The sequence below is a fragment of the Pholcus phalangioides genome, unplaced genomic scaffold, assembly GCF_987345545.1.
Source record: "Pholcus phalangioides strain wild (caught in Gottingen) unplaced genomic scaffold, Ppha-v1.0 ptg000042l_1, whole genome shotgun sequence".
Classification (NCBI taxonomy): Eukaryota; Metazoa; Arthropoda; class Arachnida; order Araneae; family Pholcidae; genus Pholcus; species Pholcus phalangioides.
In genome coordinates this window covers 6,529,379-6,549,920 of record NW_028301628.1, presented here as the reverse complement: position 1 = coordinate 6,549,920, position 20,542 = coordinate 6,529,379, and the positions used below count along the sequence as shown (strand labels likewise).

The following is a 20,542-nucleotide window of genomic DNA, read 5'->3' as shown; positions in this document are numbered from 1 at the left end:
CAAATACTGTGCATGAAATTTTTACTTTTTTATACTGAGGTGACCATATTTGGTCGAGAAGAATGCGGGAAAGTGAGACAAATGACACGGGACAGCGCCGATTCATCCAAACATATTGCCAAACGTCGTCGGCAAAATTGAAAAGTATTGCTTACGAATAACCTTTGGTGAAAAATACAGTGGTGTAGCAAGTCTGCTGAAAGGTATTTCACGGGAAAAAAGTTGAAACTCTCCAGCAAATATGTGAGCCTAATGTTTATAGTCATATACATTATTACACAATTTATAAATTGGGCAAGATACCTTCACCCAGGGCAGCAAATAAATGCTTGGTCACCCGGGACAAGCGCGCATTTTGACGCCGCCTTGTAATGGTCAAGGACAGGTTTCAAAATCAAATTTGCGCTCCCTTTGATCCAGCGCCCAAGGCACGAGACCCGCCTGCTCCCCCTTAGTTGTGGCCTTGCCTTCACAACCGATTCTAGCCCCTACACGTGCAAGTTTATGGCAACAAATTTTGTTAAGTGATCGTAAAGGAGCAAGTAAAGATCAACAATTAGAGCGAGCTTCGTTGAATAAACGAAACATTTTTATAAGAAAAAAGTCAGGAAGGGTGAAATACGAGAATGTTCTTTGAAAAGTTGTCGTGTCAATGAGCAAATCGTAGCCTCAAACATGTAATAAAATTCAACGTTAATTATAAATACAACAACAGATGACCAATCCCTGAATATGATCAGCTCTAATCTTAAGAATTTCTTGGGAAAACGTCATTGAAACGGTAACAAAAATGACAAAAAAATTTTCCGTTATAAAAAAATTTAAAAATTTCCGAGGTGGTTGCTTTTCATCGACGTTATAAGCCAAGGGTGTTAATCCTTTAGAAGAGTGTGGGCAACTTCTCTGATTTGTAAACGTGTCGCGCGCCACTTAGTCAAGTAATCTGGAACAGCACCGCCGGTTACTGTAGATGTGCCGTAGGCCGCTTGAGTGATGTGGAACTGAGCCGCTGGTAGCTTAGGTGCTCTAGAAATGTGCCGTGTTGATCTTTGAATATACTTAAGTTCTTTGGAACTGGGCAAAGGGTCACTTTAGCTTTCCGGAACTGTTCAAGGGTCACTTTAGCTTTCCGGAACTGTTCAAGGGTCACTTTAGCTTTCCGGAACTGTTCAAGGGTCACTTTAGCTTTCCGGAACTGTTCAAGGGTCATGCAAGTGCTCTGGAAGTTTGCAAGGAGTCACTCAGTGCTCTGGAAGTTTGCAAGGAGTCACTCAAGTGCTCTGGAAGTTTGCAGGGAGTCACTCAAGTGCTCTGGAAGTTTGTAGGGAGTCACTCAAGTGCTCTGGAAGTTTGCAAGGAGTGTGCTTTTCATCCGTGCTGCGTTTCGCTCACTTATGTGACCTAAAAATGCGCTGCTAGCCCCTTGAGTGATGTAGAACTGTGCCGCGGATCATTTAAGTGATTTTAAAATGTTCAACGAGCCACTTGAGGAATCTGGAACTCTGCCGCGGATCCCTTTAGGGATATAGAACTTTGCCGCGGATCCCTTTAGGGATATAGAACTTTGCCGCGGATCCCTTTAGGGATATAGAATTTTGCCGCGGATCCCTTTAGGCATCTAGAAGTGTGCCGCTGGTTAGTTAGTTGAACTGGAAATGTGTGCTGCTTATTTAATTTTTAAAAAACTAGATTTGACGTCGGAGACCACATTGGATGACTTAGAAAGCCACATTCATCCCCGCGGGCAAGGAGTTGAACATGTATATTATAAGCATGGGTCATTAACTTTATTCTCCAAGGGAATCATTCCGGACCGCTAGTTATTGACGTTATAGCCGGGGTTTTACACACAACCGCGCGTTTGACTTTATGCGAATATGCATTTTCTTGTGTAGCCCCCATTATCACTATTCATGCAGAGAAAACCCTTTCATGAGAATAAAATACTTGAAACACAGGAATATGGAATAATGCTTTCAAATCATTTCCAGCTGCTCTTCCGAACAAAGTACTGGAAAAAAAAAAAAAGATAAGGCTACATGATCGAGCTTCACATGAGGGGCTTCTTCAACGGAACTACTGGAAGCCAGATAAATGACACAGATCCGAGAAGACAGATTGTTAATTGAATAATGCAGTGGATCTCAGCTTTAGAGCCCTTTCTTGTTTTCGCGTTCTTTTCCGCCGAGTGTCGCTTTCATCAATAGGATCTTCTAATTTAGTCATGGCTTCTCTCGAAACAGAATCCTCCATCGGGAAATTTTCCTATTTTGCCAATTTATTCCAAAGTGCGTCGTTGTACAGGGATATAACTTCAACTTCCCTGACATTTATTATTATCTTAACAGGAAAAAGGTACCATTTAATTGTAACTTTCAGATTTATTTTATTTCGAAAATTCTCTAATATTTGTGCGAAATAAACTTGATACTCTCCAATCTACATCCTAGAATGGAAATTTCCTTTGATTGTTTATTTATTTTTGTTTTAATTTGATTAATTGAAAAAAACAACGGTTTTTTCGATTTCAGTTTTTTCAAACAGGAAAACCAGACACGCCTCCATGTTAAGGTTTTTTTTTTTTTTTCAAACAACTGTTCTCATTTTGTCGAGAAAGATACGGGGCATGGGGATAGCCACTATATAGAGCACGGCTGAGGAAAATTGCAGAAAAAATCTAGGCGCAAAAAAAACATTTAGGCGTCAAAAAGCTTTTGCCCGAAGAAAAATGTACAAAATAATGTCTTTTGACTTTTTTTAGGGCGTAGTGACCCTCTTCCTTGTGTTGGTAGATATGCTCTGCTATAAATTCCAAACATTTTGTGCAGTTCTCAGCCTGCAATTTACTAACTACACAAAGAAAATTTTAGGCGGCAATACCAATTTTTTAGTCGCTATAGTGACCTAGTGCCTGGTATTTGTCCAGCCCTGCTACAGTGCCGCTGTGGTGATCGAGTGGTCATAGTGACGGACTCGCATCGCGAGGTCCCGGGTTCGAACCCACCGTCACCGCAGTGATGTTCGTCTGAAGTTGGTTTCCTGTCATTCCCAACTTCGAGGTGCGAATGCAAGCCGGTCTCGCCGCAGAGAGCAACAGGTCTACAAGCGGTGAAATCTTCGATCATTACAATTCACTCATAGTTCGAAAAATATGTGGTAGACGGCTGCACTATATGACAAGTATTACACAGAAACAAGCTTCACGTTAGGTTCACAACACAGACACGCACATTCCAACGTGTACTAATTCGTTAAAAGTTCCACAGAGGAATATGGACAAGGTACATGTGTGGTTTAGTAGTAGTAGTATCCCTGCTACAGTAATACCTCAGTTTACGAATTTGTTTTGGCTGACGAAGATTTTTTAGGCTCGACTAGCCAATACGGATTTTTCTCGTAGATAGAGATACGGGGGCATCGCCCTCCCCCAACATCAAAGATGTAGGTAAATAATGCTTATTCACTAAAGCACCCCTCTCCCACTTATACGTTTTTTTTTTCTCCTGGTCCCTTCCACCGACGCATAAGTTAAGGATCAGTGTAACGCAGCTACGTTGTAAGGTGAATTTTGACGCCAGTCATCATCAGACTCAGTAGACATGTCAATTCCACAAAAACCGTAAACTGAGCATTTCTTCGTTTTTTTTCCCCTTCATGCTGTGTACTATAATTGTGACTTGGTTGTTCTTGACTATATGGATATAGTGTATATAACTATATAGATAACCTCCACGTAAATTCTAAAATTCATAACATGAGTGAATTATTCAGGAACAATTAAAGAAAAAACGAACAGAATGCCTCCAAATCGTTTATTACAGCAGTATGACCACAACCAATAACACATTGTAGGCGAGTCACAAATCCAGCAACGCCAGAGTGCAGCAGGTCCACATACACGGTTTTCAACGGTGAACTTGCTGTGGATTAGGAGCGAAAGTTCTCATTTGCATATTTCCACCGAAGTCGCTCATACCAGTGCCGCCTATCGGCTGTTTTTGAATTATTCCCCCGCCCTACCCCCGTCAGAAAACTTCCCGTGACCTAGTGATGCTAACCCTGTAAACCGGTTTTTATTTCGGTTATTTTTCCTGTTTTTATTCATTTTTAAAGTTTCTACAGACTTTTTGCCCACCCTGTATTTTTAAACTCTGAAGATTTACGTTTTTAGAGATGTTTATTTTACAGGATCTGTTTCACCTAGTCGTGTGGGTATTCTTCGAATCGCGACTACCCGGGTCCGATCCCATTGACAGTTCACAGTGGCGATCGACTGAAGTCGACTGTCTCCGCTTTTTCCAACTTTGAGGTGGGGAGAATCTCCATCATCAGGTCCACAACACGAAAATACGTTTGTTACATATCCAATTCGTTGCCAATTTCTCACTTACAATTTGGAAAACAGATGGCAACATTCTTTCAACATATAAAAAATAACAAGACACATACGCACACTATTATGATAGTTAAGATCAGCCTTGCTCATTTTTGTTCTCTTACCTATATAGGTTTTGATGTGTTAAGAGATACACAAAAATGAAATTCTAATAATTATTTCTCGTTATCCCTTTTTTTAGAAAGAAAGGCCTTTTTTCTTCGAACGTTTTTCCGCATCTTTAGAAATTTTAGTGGAATTTTTTAGTGCAGATGGAAAAGAGCTTCCCATAGATATGATTCAGAATACACTGTATAAAGTAAGTACTGTATTTAATATTTTCTTCGTATTAAGTACTCATGTAATTTCCCAATATCTAAATCATATCCAAAAAAAAATCATAATACGCTACCTGGACCTAATCAATGTCAATTATTTTTGAAATATTCAAAATAATTAAAATTTTAAGGATTAAAACGTGACGTGCCTTTGAAATCCCGTCATGGAATCATGTTTTTTTCAGATATTTAATGAATCTCACTCATTAAAGCACCTAACCTGATGCAAGATGAGGACAAAAGACATGTATATGCGTCAAACTTTGAGCTTCAGCTACGACCCGGCCACTAATTTTTTATCACATAATCCTTTCTCCTGTTGTACATGCATTATTGGCAAAAGTTTTCATGATCGATATTGCATTTTCGAAGATTAACTTGGCATCTACATGAATATTTTTTTAATTTATTTGATCTTATCAACAACAAAAAAATTGTTTTCTCTTTTTTTTTCAAAGTTAAGCTCTTAAAAAATTGAAAAAATATTAATGAATTACATTGCATGAATTTTGCATGTCAAGGTAATCTCTTTCACTTTTTAATAAGATATTAGTTAAAGAAGATTATCAAAAAGTTTTTTTGTTTTTTATTCTTTTGCGATTCATTTTGTTAAAAGTTTTTGTGGAATTTCGAATTATTCTTTTTTTTTAGGGGAGGTGCGAAACTTATTTATCTCTCTAAATTTACCAAATAAATCAATCAGACGTTCATTGTAACTCTACCTAAATGAGGGAAAAAGCAGAACTTTCAACTATAACTATAAATGTCGTTTATTCTTAAAAGAGGTTTGGAAATTCAAAACTTGCATTTATGTTCAAAAATAAAGTTGTATTTACATTTTATAGTGGCAACTATCCAATTATTTCTCAACTTGCATATGAATAATCAAATAAGTTAAATTTGATTTTAGTGTTTATATTATGCCTGAAAAGAAAAGTGTTTAACCAGTGTGTGCTCTCAGCACTGACTTATGGAGCTGAAACATGAACACTCACAAGCAAGACGATACAAAAGCTACGGAAAACACAAAGGAGCATGGAAAGATGTATGTTAGGCATCACAAGGACAGACAGGAAACGAATCACTCGGATAAGGAACCACACAAAGATGTATGATATCATGGAAAGAATCAAACGTTTGAAATGGAAATGGGCTGGACATATTGCAAGAAGACAGGACAACAGATGGACCACAAGTATTCTAGAGTGGTACCCCCGTGGTGTTAAACGTCCGAGAAGGCGTCCCCACGCAAGATGGATTGACGGCACCAGGAAAGTGTCAGGACTGAACCGAATGGCTAGAGCATCAGACAGAGCAGGATGGAAAAATTTGGAGGAGACCTTCATCCAGCAGTGGATTGAAAATGGTTGTTGATGATGATGATATATTTTGTCACATTAAAAGGGTTTAATTGAAAGTAAATTTGTAAAATTATTGTTCTAAAATATATTAATTGCCAATTCCTTTAGTAATAGTATCCAAGAACTCAGTCGCGCGCGAAAAGAGAGAAACGTTGAATATTATAACATTAAAAGGTCTTATACCTTCTAACATGCTAAGTAGAAATTCATTCATTGATTTATTTCAAATTCGGTACACGTGTTTTCGATTGTATGTGCTATGCTGCGCCTACTCTATTTTTCTAACTGATATCATTTCCTTTTTATTCCAAATTTTTCAAACACTGAGAAAAAAAAAGTAATACGCACATGATAAAACGCCATCACATCAATGCATTTGGATAAAAATTTATTTCAAAATAAAGAAAACTGTACAGAATTCATAAAATGAAACAAAGGATTGAAATTTCATTGAGTCTATCAATGAAATTTCTGAAATTTTCTTTCTTCCAATTAAAAATCAGGCTTAAAATTCAAAATTTAAAAACAAAATTTAACGACTTTTTTATAAATCAAGTATTAATAAATTGAAATTATTTGATATGAACTGAACAGTTTTCTTTATTTTGAAATAAATTTTTATCCAAATACATTGATGGCATGCTATTTTATCACGCGCGCATTACATTTTGATTTTTTCTTGATGTCTAAAAATTTTCAAAAAATAAATAAATATTGGAGATATTTCAAACAATATGTTAACCCAGCATAGCATAATAAATCGAAAATATGTGTGCCAAATTTTAAAATAGATCAGAGGTTAAATAACATTAATGGTATTTCTACTAAAGCATAGTTTTTGAGGCTTTTTGACCATGTTGAAAAGTGTGAGACCTCTCAATGTTTGTGATATGAATGGAAGGTTATTTACTGGAATTATCAGAGTCTTTATACAATGTATATCTCTGTTCCAGGAGCTTGAAGAAGAGCTTCAGTTGCACAAGTCAGACACAACTCATTTGATAGAGCTGTTTTACCTGCAACGCCTCGAAGACCAGGTGAACTTCATGTTTTTTTGGTTTCTTCTGCAAAAAAAAATTATCATAAAAAAATGTTACGATTTATTAGGATTATATTATATAGTGGCATTTCAGTGAAGTTGAATACGAATTATTTCTTTTCTTTGTGTCCGTTGATATTGTAGCTGAAGCTGTATCACGCACCATTCGGATCGATATCCGTGAACGTCTACTATGATGAAGTCAAGCAAGCCGTTTGCGTCGAAGGTTAGTACAAAAATACTTCCTCCAGTGTACATACTCGAATTTCTCAACGCGGAACGTGATGCGATTTCGAAAAATCCAAACCACAACTTAGTACCGGATACTATCTTTCTTGCTCAATAGGCGTGGTATCCAGTAGAGATTTTGATTGGTTTAGTCGATTTACGGCTCTTTGGCTATGGATATCTATTTCTTGTACGCAACTGCTTAGTTATATTGAAAGCTGAATTCTCTTCATCAGTTCTATTTATTTACTTTCAGTGCTGAGCGCCAAGGATCTTATACCATGTGATCCGAATGGTGAGAAATTTTCTTGAATACTTTTTGGTACAATTCTTTAAATCCTTTTCAATGAATTTACCTTGAACCTTCGCTTGTATATCGGGGGTGCCATAGATGAAACTATAACAACTCATACACCCCTCCCTCCATCATCGCTCTGCCAGTTAAATGCAATAACGCATCGAAGTCATGGTCGTCCCGGAACATTAGGTCTGGACATTTCAAGAAAATTTTTAGGCTTATTTTAAGTCTAAAAGTGTCAGTGCTGTTTTAATTGGAGATTTCACGAAGATGTTCATAGTTAGAATTGAGAAGAGAGTCATAGCAGTTTCTGGAGATCCTTTTAGCATTACCCATGATTGTTTCAATCTTAGTATCTATGCGTATATGCTCATTTCTGATGACCGGGGGTTTGTAGTGAAACTTCGGATTTTTACGTTTTGGAAACATTCAAGAGCAATAATATTAGGTTTTCTCTAGCGACATAGAAGAGTGCGGTTTGCGCTAAAATACTTATCATAGAGCGTAGAGTTGTTTTCTCCTTTTTTCTGAATCAATGAATAGTTCAAAATTTCAATCACAGACGACACTGTATCACGAAAAACCCGACACAACACATGAAATTCCTCACAAACAGTGCATAATTGATGTTCATTACAATTTGTGCAACGCAAAAATATATTGCATAAAATTACCACATTTCAATATGAGCACCCTTAGTACCTCCGGTTACATCTACGGGCGATATGTTCAGATTGCATTCCATTGTGCTCAGCGACTAGCTGCAAACAAGCATACAAAAATGCAAAACAGATCGTTTTTAAATCCCGAAAATTGAAGTTGGCAAATTGCAGCTTTAATAGTTGCATTCCACAGCTAATTATTTTTTAATGTATTTCTGGGTTAAAAATGTATATACTATATTTTCATAATTATTTTGAGGACGACAACCTTGGGACCCTTTCCTTGTTAGTTCTGCTGAACTTTGGGTTCTTCCGCTTCCTAAAACCCAGACAGCAGTGTCACTAAATACTACTTGTACGACGAATTTCACTGTCATTCATTCTGGGGCATCCAATTTTCAGCTGTACTTCAAATTAATATGCTATTCAGAGATCTTATCAGATTAGATCTGTAAAATTAAAGTATTTAAAAAATAAATTTTTCTTAAGGGAAATAGAAGAAAGAGAAATTTCGTAAAATTTCAATTTTTATCTGTGATTTTGTTTCCTCTTAAATTACCCATTTATTAATTGTTTGACGATATTGTCCAAAAACAGTCACATGTACAATATTCCTTATTTAAAATGTTGATTTTTGATTTAGCTTTTGTCTAATGGTTTTGTCTAATAGGTTTGAGTGACCCTTTCGTGATTCTGGAGCTCGTACCAAAACATCTTTTTCCAAACTGTTCCGTCTACAAGACCAAAGTGCACAAGAAAACTCTCAATCCGTACTTCAACGAATACATCGAATGGTAACTTTTTTTAAAATAATACCTATAGCATCAAAAATACATAATATAATATGGTCATAGTTTTAGTGATCCAAATCAACTTTTTTTTTGGGGGGGGGGGCGTATCTTACTAGTTTTTTGACTTTGTGGTTCTCTTAATATTTCATTATTTACAGGCCTGCCAAACTGGACATCTGCAAATCGAAATCAGCTGCGTTGAGCTTGGTTATTATGGATCACGATTTCGTCGGAAAGAATGATTTCGAAGGAGAAGCTTACGTCGCCCTGTCAGCATTGCCCGGTGTGGACAACGAGAAGTATTACGATGGCAAACCTGTGGAACTCGTGCTCATGCAAACCAGGAATAAAAGTAAAAGAAAAATTGTTTAAAAATAAATGTCCTGTATTTCCGAGATGACATATAGGGTGGTCATAAAATAACTTTGACGACATACAAGCCTCTAGCGGTCGCAAAATCAGCGGGTGCAAATTAAATTCGGGATATAAGTGTTTCAATGTATGTGCTTGAGAATGAAGAGAAAAACGAGACCCTAGCTCTCATGGTTTCGTTTACAGAGACAAAATTTCGAAGAATTCAAATGGCAATACACTCACTTTTATGCATAGCAAAGCGATCGGTGCAGTGAAAAACCATAAATGGCATTAGAACGGTACCTGTAGCACCATAAACGCCGACGCAGGACGCAGACAAAGAGAAAAGGTCTCACCAAGAGGTTATTTTGCTAACCCCCCTCCGAGGGGTAGAAATGTGGTATGCATTAGTTGTTTCAACATGTTTCTTTGTCTGCGTCTAGCGCCGGCGTTTATGGTACTACAGGTACCGTTCCAATGCCATTTATTGTTTTTCACTGCACCGATCGCTTTGCTATGCATAAAAGTGAGTGTATTGCCATTTGAATTCTTCGAAATTTTTTTTGCTGTAACCACAACCGCAAGAGCTAGGTTTTTGTTTCTCGAACGCATCATTGTAACACCTATACCTCGAATTTTATTTCCATTCAGGGATTTGCACGGCCACTACGGACTCATATACAGTGGAACTTCGCTTAACGAGTGGTTTGGTTAACGTGCAATTCGCATAACGAGCAAAAATTTTGATTCGATTAACGAGCGGTGCTTCGCATTACGAGCAAAAATTTTGAACTTTATTTATTTTCCCGTTGTCGCAATTGAGCTGATGATTTTTCGCTTTCGTTCACACACGTGATGTGAAATTGTGAGTAATATTCTCCCCTACAGTCTCAGGTCAGCGTGCCTAACTCGAAAAAATTAACTTCCATGTAGAGAAAACTGTGGGCTGATTGCAACGTGATTTTGAAGGGCTAGCGCAAGAATAAGGGGAGATTGTGTCCTTGGGGAAGACCATAGGGCTGGAGGTCCATCAGTCCTTCATTCAAGAAATAGTGGAAGAACATGGTCATATCCACAGGTGAACTGATGAATCTCCATTGCGCGCCTCAGCAAGAGCTTATGCACGGGATCTCGTCTGAGGAAGATGAAGAGAGAAATGAAGAGTCCCTCAATGGACAGTCAATATGGTTAGACAATATGGTTAGACAGTCAACCTTTGATATGATTAGTTATTTTTAATGCCAAGATCGCTTCATAAGCATATACAGCATCCTCGTAAGGGGGTAAGGGCGAATCACCCAGGATATATTGATCATATAGTAAGCAAAGAGGGGTGAATGTGTCCATCAATGCAAATAATACAATTTTTTTCACTAAACGAGAGCGCTTTCTGTATCCTCCTATGGATCTTCATCCGTTATAACATGCTCCAAAGTTCCGGTTAAACAATGTTACCTTATAGGAGGAATTTCTAATGAAACTCAATGTGGGGAGGAAGGCATGGTTCCCAAGAAAAATTGGATCGTAGCTCATTTATTCGGGTAGATGTCCGTTAGCAAATGAAATTATTCCGCATATACTAGATCAAAACCGCATTTTACAGCGTTTAGGTGTACAAGTGAAATGAAATGGTGTAGTGATTGGCGCAAGAATTGGCGATTAACTTAGATGTATTGCATTCTACATTCGAACCAGAATAATGATACGTATTTCAATAATTCCGTTTCTCTCGTTTCAGGTGCTATTCTGAACGCTCTCGCCGTCCGAACTTGGGACAAAGAGGCCATAGAACTGCTGAAACAAGAGAAAATGAAGCGTTCTTGATGAGTTTTTTCAAACCACGGGATGATTCATTTACGACGAGAATCTATGGTTAATTCTGTTGGCATTGGTGCATATGACAAAATTTATGGATTGTACATGTGTGTTTTGTGTGATAACTTCATTGTGATTTTGTAACGGTTATTATCTTCATGTTACTACTGATGATCATGATAACCTGAATACGTGCTGAATATTTAGGTATACATATACGTGTAATATCCTTTCAAATGAAAATCTGAATTTTTATAAAAAAAATTATAAAAATATCTCTCATCCCATCTGGATTAAAGCTAATGCATAATAAAATCTCAGTATTATAGGCCCTTGAGGTATTTCAAATTGGATCAAGATATGTTATCGTCTCAGTCTTAAAAAAAAGTATAAGTTTCCTTGAAAAGATTCAAATCCTTCGAAAATCTATTACAGAGCTCTTCAACCTTTTTACACCTGCGGACAGGTGAAAACTGAAAAACTATTTCGCGAACCGGCAGAAATCAGAAAAATAATTTGCGGACCATAAAAAAAAATAATAAACAGGAAAGCAGTTTACTCCACACAAAATAAATAGTAAATAAGAAAAATTATTTGTTGACCGGAAAAAAAAAACACATATATAAATAGTAAAAAATAGTTTGCGGACCAGCAAAAAATAAATTTTGAGTATAATGTTTTTTGAAAATGAAAATTTCAAAAAGAAAACCAATTTTCTTTAATGTATTTATCTCTGCATCAGCCAGCTGTCGAAACCGTAGTAATAGCGAAGAATGACATCATCTTCGGATAAGTGACCATCTGGTGACAATTTGAGCTTTGGCTTGTGAGTCCAAGTCCACATGTGTACGTTCCCGTTCAGCGCACACGACCTAAGGAAAGAATATTTGTTGCCTTTGTAGTCTAGAGTTCTAGGGCAGTGGTTAACCTCCGGACGTCCGCGGCCCGGTTGAATTCTTTGTTTGAGTGGAAGGCCCGGTCATAAACACAATTAATAGGAAATAAATGGGGGAAAAAAAACGATGTGAAACAGTCACTCACCCGGTTTGACTGATTCCGTGGTCCGGTAGTGGGCCGCGGCCCGGCGGTTCAGAAACACTCGGCAAGTGAGAGGAAGGGGGTTGGATTTCCCGCAAGGGCAGTTGAATCTTCTTTCCTGGATTTATTACCCCGCCAGCAAGCTGTCGAAACCTTCGTAAAAAATAAATGAACAGGAAGAAATATTTGTATAGATCGGCAAAAGATAAATAAATAGAAGGAATGATTAGGATCGGCAAAATAACAAACGAATACGAGAAGTAATTAGCGGACCGCCAAAAAAAATTAGAAAAATAATTTGTAGATCGGCAGAAGATAAATAAACGGGGAATTTTTCGAACCACCAAAAAATAGATAATTAAGAAACATAATTTGTGGACTGGAAAAAAAAAAAAGTTAAATGGGGGGAGAATAGTTTTGCAAAAAAATAAGAAATAAATAAATAGGAAAAAATAATTTTTAGACTGGCAAAAAATATAAAAATAATTTTTAGACTGGCAAAAAATTTAAAATAATTTGTGGCAAAAAAACCAGCAAATAAAATTAATAGGAAAAAAATTATTAATGGACCGGCAAAAGTTAAACAAATGGAAGAAACAATTTCCGAACAGCAAAAAATAAATAAAGTAAAATAATTTTTGGAATGGCAAAAGTTAAATAAATAGGGAAAAATAATTTGCGGACCGGCAAACGATAAATAAATAGGGATAAGTAGGATTTGCCGACCGGAAAAAAAATAAATAAATAGGAAAAAATAATTTGCGGGCAGGCAAAAGGTGAATAAATGGGAAAAATAACTTCCGAATGGCGCAAGATAAATAAGAAAAATAATATGTGGACGCCTTTGTGTGAGGGAAAATATTTTTCTGACCTGCTGAGAAAGCAAAAACAGAGACAAAAATAAATTTAGAGACAATTTTTTTTTTCTTTTTTACTGTGAAATTATGTAACGGCTGTATATAGTTCGGGCAAAATTGTTGTTCTCAAAAATGCTGAAGAACATTCAACAAATCTCTAATTTAGAATTTTTTTTTGTATAAAGTAATTTCTGTTACACCGAAAGTAATTTCCGTGAAGCTCTTATCCAAAACTGTTTCATGAAAAACTTACAAGATATACATGTTGTTACTCTTTCGGTGAAAGTCGAAAAAATGTTATTGGTTGAACCGAAAGTAGGATAGAGCGGAAATAAATAGCGAAATTGACAAGTCACAACTTCTCACACTATATTACAAATACATATATTTCAAGGGAGAATCTTGTCAAACATAACATCCTGGAAATGAATTGAGTGCATGTTCAATTTCCTCAGAAACAGCGTGTGTTATCTTTGAATATATTTTCTAATGGTTGATGTACAGTGTTTTTTTCTGAATATTATGATAAAAGTAAGTATTCAACGAAAAAAACAACAATTAATAGCCGAAAATTAACACAGGTATCTTTTCTCACATCAAAGGAATATTTTCTCAAATGATTTATGACAATTAAACCTTTGTGGTCCGGAGCATTTTTTGGTATTTCGTTGATACTATACAGTCCGTACTTTTTTTCTAGTGGTCCCACAATCACGATTGCAGGAAAGCCCCTAAATGTTAGCTTTCGTGTTTTATAAGATATAAGCTGTTGTACTTATAATATATTTAAAAAACACAGAAGCTAACATCCAGGAGGGAGGGGAGTCTTCCTGCAATCGAAATTGCAGTTATAATAACGAAATGCCATTTTTTCCAACTCGGCTGGTACCGCAAAGAATTAATTCCAAGGTACTTTAATATGAGTTGTCCAAGTGAAACATAAACAGAGCTGGCAACAACTCAAATATTCGATGCGGGGACTAATAAATGGCCGCACCGCTTGTTTCGGTCTATTTAGGACAGGGGTCTTCAACATTCAGACACCGCGGGCTAGATTGAGATTGTCCAAGAAGCCCGCGGTTTACTCCAACTTATATTGAGGTAATTATAATCGTAAGACAATTCAGATTTACAAGGGCTTAATGCGGACGTGACGTGACGTGATTATCACATCACGTCAGAAACTTAGTGAATTTCCACGAATTAAGAATTCACAACATGTGTCTCTGACATGACGGGAAATCACGTCACGTCATTGTAGTATGTTTCAGCCTTTACTCATGTAATTTATAGTGTCGCCTTAATAGAAGAGACCAATGGAGCCCCGAGTTGCGTTGGGGCAAAAATAATTGAATACTTTTATTTTTATTTTGTGAAATTACTTTTTATTAATCATCGATTTAAAATTTAATATTTCAAAAACGTATGAGAACATGTCTGGTCAATGGCGTCGGAGACGGGGCGCTGTGGGTGCTCGAGCACCAACTGTAATTTACGGCATGTGTCTGAGCACCAAACTGAATTGATACAGAAATCAAAATTTCCTACTTAAAGTTCAAGACGAGCACACCCAAATTCCGAACACTTCCAACGACCTTGCGTCTGGTAACTCCGGCACATTTAAAGTAACAGCACGGAAGTTATCAGCCTGAGGCGAGCGTCATAGCTGAGTGGTGGAAGGTGTTTTACGAACGTCCAGAGTCGGAACCAGAGGGGGCAACTGCACCTTTTTTGGTGGGAGTTATAAAAAATGCCGTTATAAAATCATAGAATTTGTTCAGTGGAGATGGCAAAATCATGCTTCCACCCACCCCACACTCGCAAAAGTCCTAGTTACGGCCCCGGCAAAGGCTATGCTGATATTCCATAAGACAATAGCAGTGCACAACCTTTTCAGTCCTCGGGCCAGAAATTTGTACACATGTAGGGTAGCCATTATAACCCGTACTTTACGGGACATTCCCTTAATTTTTAGTCATCCCAATCTTTTCACAAAAAAATGTCCCGTTTTTTCCCTTATACTTAACAAGGTTGACTTGAACTTTTTTTTAATCAAGAAGGGAGATTATTTTCATTACTTCTAAATTAACGCCTTTGACAATATTTTTTGGCTGTAATCGACAAATTTATTTGACATTGGCAATGTTTTTAGTGTAATTGTCAGCTTTGCTTAGACACTTTTATGGCCGATTTGACAACCGTACTTTCCTTAGACAGTTTTTTTTTTAAATCTGTAATCGGCAAATTTACTTGCACTTGGCAACTTTGTTTGCTCATAATTAGCAACTTTCCTTGGCCATATTTGGCAATCTTACTTGCCTTCGAAATTTTTTGGCAGTAACTGGCAACGTTATTTGCCTTTTTTCATTGTGATTGGCAAATCTAATTGCGTTGGTTGACAATTTTGTTTGGCCCTTATGTGGCAACCTTACTTACCTTAGACAGTTTTTTTCTGCTGTAATTTACAAATTTACTTGCATTTGACAATTTTTTGCCGATTCTTCTAATTCTATATGAAGGAAATATGATCAGTATATGCTTTTATCGTGTTTTTTTTACGGTACTTTGAATGTACGTGTAGTGAAACCTGACGTGAAGTTTGTTTCTATGTAATGCTTGTTATGTGCAGTGCTGCCATCAGTTTTTCTAACTATGAGTGAAGTGTAACGATTGAATAACTTATCGTTGTAGGCCTCTCTGTGGCGAGACCTTTTAATGGGGAGATCGGCTCGCATTTACGCCTCGAAGTTGGGAACAACAGGAAACCAACTTCAGCCGACCACCACTGTGGGGTTCGAACCCGGATCCTCGCGATGCGGGTCCGTCACTATGACCACTCGACCACCACAGCGGCTGCTGGGAAACCTTTAATATCAAACCAAGCAATGTTGCCAACCTCACAAACACGAAAATTTAGACACGCTACCTTCACTTCCAATTTGGAAAAAAGATGGCAAAACTTCTTGAAACAGAACACGGACAATTCAGACATCATAAGAACGTTACGGCCACACATACACACCCAAACACTTTCTGGAATGCTCAGATTCGCCAGAAATTCTCTTGAATGTTTACGAAATAGATCGAGGGGTAGTAATGCTGCCATCTCTTAGTCACCACATGGAAATTACACAGTTAGCTTTTTTTCATTTATTACTTTGATATAAATTCTATCGTTATGTTTCAAAATTCTGATTATGAATATGTGAAAGTTTTTTATACACATTACAAGTTTTTCAATTATTTATTAAACAATTAAATTAAAATTAAGACATTATATTTTTATATTTAATCAGTGATTGTTTATTAGTGTCTCGCTCTCCTGCCTTGCAGTATATTCCGAAGGTAGTTTGTCAATTCAAATTGTCTTATTTGGATATGGAAAGAAACATTACAGTACCAAATACATGTAGTTCTCACTTTTTTTAGGTTGGTCTGCATGTGCGATATAATTATATTCTCAGAACTAAAATCATGAATATGCTACGAGATTTTCTTAAAAGGGATGATGCAAAAATTATTAAAAAGATTATCGTATTGAAATTTCTTGTCGCACGATGGGGGTAACCATAATTCCTTTTATGCAAAAATTCTTCGATGCCCTTGAAAGTACGCTCCATTAAAGCTACTACACTTATCAAGTGTTTTCTTCTATTGTTGAAAACATTTTTAAAATTCATCCGTTGTGATGCCGGACTCCATCGATTTTGTTCGCACCTCGTCCATGTTGGAAAAACGCTTTCATTTGAGGTCTCTTCATCCGTAGGAATAAAGAAAAGTCACTCGCAGCTAATAAGGTGAATAGTCCGCATGGGACTCGGGAGTCATACTCTTTTCTTGTTAGCAATTGGCACACTGTGAAGGATGTGTGAAACGGGGCAGTTTTTTATCATATGATGTGTGCAAGTCGCCTGTCTCTCACAAATCTTCTCTTCGCACACTTGTGCAATCTTTGTAGCTAGCTTGTAAAAAAAGTATCCGTACACTTGCGATTTACCAAGACAGATTTTTTTCTTGAGGGCCCCCGAAAGGGTTACTGTTATGCAAAATAAGTGTACATTTGTTGTTGGGCCCCATGCCTAGTTACGAGCCTGAGTTTTACCCATAGCGGCATCCCCGTAAGTTGTTTCTAATATCCGGACAATTTCTGCTGCTTTTTTTCCCGAGCAGGAAGCAAAAGTTCACGTTAGTTAGTCTGCCATGATCAAAAACAAGGAACAGGATAAACAGCTTCCACGAAAAAATTCACGCGTGCCAAACACAACCAAGAAAAGTTTCTTTGCAGTCTCGAGTTCTACTGTGTGTATGACATCTGCAGTTCGCACTTTTTTTTCAGGTTGATCCATATTTGCGATACAATTATATTCTCAGAACTTGATTAGAAGAACTATTCCTAAGCAACGCCAATTAGCACATAGGCTAGGCTCAGGAGGAGTGGTTTATACTTACCTAGTGAGAGAACCGAGTACTACGGATGTTAAAGATTTTCAGTAAATTTATTTAATTAAAAGATTATTAAAAATTGAAGTAAGCTTTATTGATAAACGAGATATTTTTTATAAAAAGTCGGTCGAAATTTTGCGGGAAAATACAAGCAGTGTTGTCTTAACGCATAGCCCCCCGGGAGCCTAAGCAGAAGAGGGGGCCTCCCAAACATGAGATCCGGTTGAAATTTTCGAGAAAAGTGTATAAATTTACCTGGTAGGGCGTCAGAAAACTCACTTCTTCCCATGATTCTCTTAAGACGACCTAGAATACAGGAATATCCCGTATACGGGACATACCAATATGAATTCGTTAAACCAAATATATAAACCAAATTTTCGTTGAAAAAAATCGTAACCATTGTATAAAATCTGAGTGAATAAAAATACAGGGTCCGTAAGATACGGGACACATGGGCACGCAACTCATGCTGTAAGTTAGTCAGGCCGTCGACTAATCTCAGATATTATACTGGTACTTGGATTCAGAAAGGTTGAGAAACTCTGCCATAGAGAATAATATATCAGTGAACCTTTAAATATCAACGTCAAGGTGTGTAAACTGTATATTCATTCTTTCATTTCTCCAAAATATACCGTGTATAAATAGTTTACATCTCGTATGAAACAAACTATTCAAATTGATCCGATTTTTCTGTCCACATTGTATGACTAAATTGAATTTCATTCATAATTTCACATATCGTCGCATCATATCATTTCCCGTTGGTTAATATTTGAATGATTATCAGCTGAAAGTATAAACTAAAAGCTTGTACAAACACATACAAAAACAATGTGTGTTATTTCAGTGTTATACACAATGCATGGTTAAATGAAGATTGTCACAAAAATAATTACGTATTGTATATATGCCTACGTACGTATTCATAAAAATCGGAATGTGTTTTCATATCGAATCTATAACCGTTTGGTCATATCCATCTTTGCTATAAATGTGTATGGCATTTATCGTATGACCTGTGATGACAGGTTATGTCATCGCACAGCAAGCATATTTGTAATCGATGCATGAGCATGAATATTATAAATGAATGGTATATATTATGTATATGTGTTTTTTTTTAATGTTCTCAAAAATACACTATATCGGATATTCTGTATACACATCTATACATATATACTAGGGGAAAAAACTGTGTGAACATATGTTTCAAAAGTACATGATGAATTATTCTATGCGTGTTGTAATATTACATGATGTTGTACTGTTGCAGACCAATAAAAAAAATTGTTTTTTTATAAACAAACGAGTTTCTTGTTCATCCTTATTGGTATAAAAAAATATATGCATATACAGTATCTTTCTTAGGAATTTCATATAAACATTTTATTACCAATAATATATATATGTTACTGCTAAGTGCGGGAAATTCACGATGGCGTTTCAAGAGTTTTGGTCAAAGTCCGAATTGAAGAAATTATTCGGACTTTGGCAGGCCATTTCGTGAAGTGGCTGGACATACCTGTCCAAAGCCAACAGCGCCTATAGAACAAGGCCTCCGCACTAAGCTTGTGACGTCAGTGAAGACGGCCATTTCTCCTATTGCCATTGGATATACTGCAATAGAAGGTGAAGATATCGCATTCGCCGGCCTGCTACATCCAATGACAATAGGGGGAAATGGCCTTCTTCAGTGACGTCACGAGATTCGTGCGGAGGCCTTGTTCTATAGGCGGTGTTGCTAAAGCTCGATGTATTCATGTAAGATTGTTCGGTAGGAGCCAAATACATTTTTTTTAGTCACCATCGTGTGACGCATGTCTATATATAGCAGCTATATTGGATTAGCTTCATGTGACGAGAGAGATAAAAAAAGAAAGAAAAAAAAGAGAAAAAAACTATAAAAATAATTATTTAAACACATATAGATTTTTCTGCCAAATGTTGGAGGAAAAAATTATTACCGCATCGTGACTGGTTTGTGGGTTGCCGTAACTGATGTGGGCATATTTATCGCGGAAAAAATACACTCACTTGTATATGATGATTCCAAATCATGTCCTTTGTTATCGGACTTTGGCCAAGGATCACCAACCATTTCGCGAATTGGCCGGCAAATGTCCGTCGGGGTCAATATTTAATGAAATTGGCCAATGTCGGCTTTGGCAGTAACATATACAGTGAAACCTGTCTAAGACGGACACTGTATGGGAAGGAAACCTGTCTTATATCAACGGAATCAAAATATAGTCTGTTCAATGATTAGTGATTTTATTTGCACCTTTATAAAACGGAAATCTGTCTAAAACGGAATTTTATTTCAGTCTGTTGACGTTCCGTTTCGTGCATGCCCGAAAGGAGGATATGTCCTCCTATACGATGTCATTTCAAGCGTCCTCCTACGTTTCGGAAAATTAGTCTCTTGTCCTACTTTTCAGGTTTCCGGAATTATTTTTGTTTTCTGGAGACATTTATTTTTTTTCCACTTTGTTCAGAGTTGGGAAAAGTTGTTGCTGCTGCCGGTTTTATTGGTCAGAATAGTTGCGCCATCTATTGGGGGAAATTGGGATAAGTGACGTCACAACAATAAGGGTGCGTGCACAGGCATACTCCTTTCTTGGTTTGCGAACCTGGTAACCATAGTTATGCTTGTTTCGTGTTCTTACTGGTGCTGCCATCTGTCTTCTATATTTTCAGGTGAAGATAATAGATGCTTCCGTTTTCATGATACGTAAAGTCTGCCACCTCTCGGTGGAGATTATTTTTCAAATGGGGGAGGACTGGCTCGCATTCGCAACTTGAAGTTCAACAAAAAAAACCTGCAGGAAACCAACTTCAGCTTACCCCCGCTATACGCTATGCCACCAACCTGGATCCTCACGATGAGAGTCCAGCGCGATGCCCACACGACCGCAGTGATCCGATAGATAGCATATT

The 20,542-nt window shown here is 37.1% G+C and overlaps 1 protein-coding gene across 1 annotated transcript in view; it reads left to right on the top strand.

Annotated features, from left to right (window-relative positions):
- Nucleotides 1-18,871, top strand: part of LOC149064380 (BAI1-associated protein 3-like) — a 462,395-nt gene extending 443,524 nt beyond the window's left edge. Inside the window, exons 27-33 of the mRNA XM_089254699.1 lie at nucleotides 4,578-4,694; nucleotides 7,028-7,111; nucleotides 7,258-7,339; nucleotides 7,598-7,636; nucleotides 8,972-9,095; nucleotides 9,251-9,444; nucleotides 11,185-18,871. Of these exons, the coding sequence (XP_089110825.1) occupies nucleotides 4,578-4,694; nucleotides 7,028-7,111; nucleotides 7,258-7,339; nucleotides 7,598-7,636; nucleotides 8,972-9,095; nucleotides 9,251-9,444; nucleotides 11,185-11,270 (726 nt within the window). The 3' untranslated portion in view covers nucleotides 11,271-18,871. The remainder of the gene's footprint in view (nucleotides 1-4,577; nucleotides 4,695-7,027; nucleotides 7,112-7,257; nucleotides 7,340-7,597; nucleotides 7,637-8,971; nucleotides 9,096-9,250; nucleotides 9,445-11,184) is intronic.
- The last annotated feature ends 1,671 nt before the right edge of the window (nucleotides 18,872-20,542 follow it).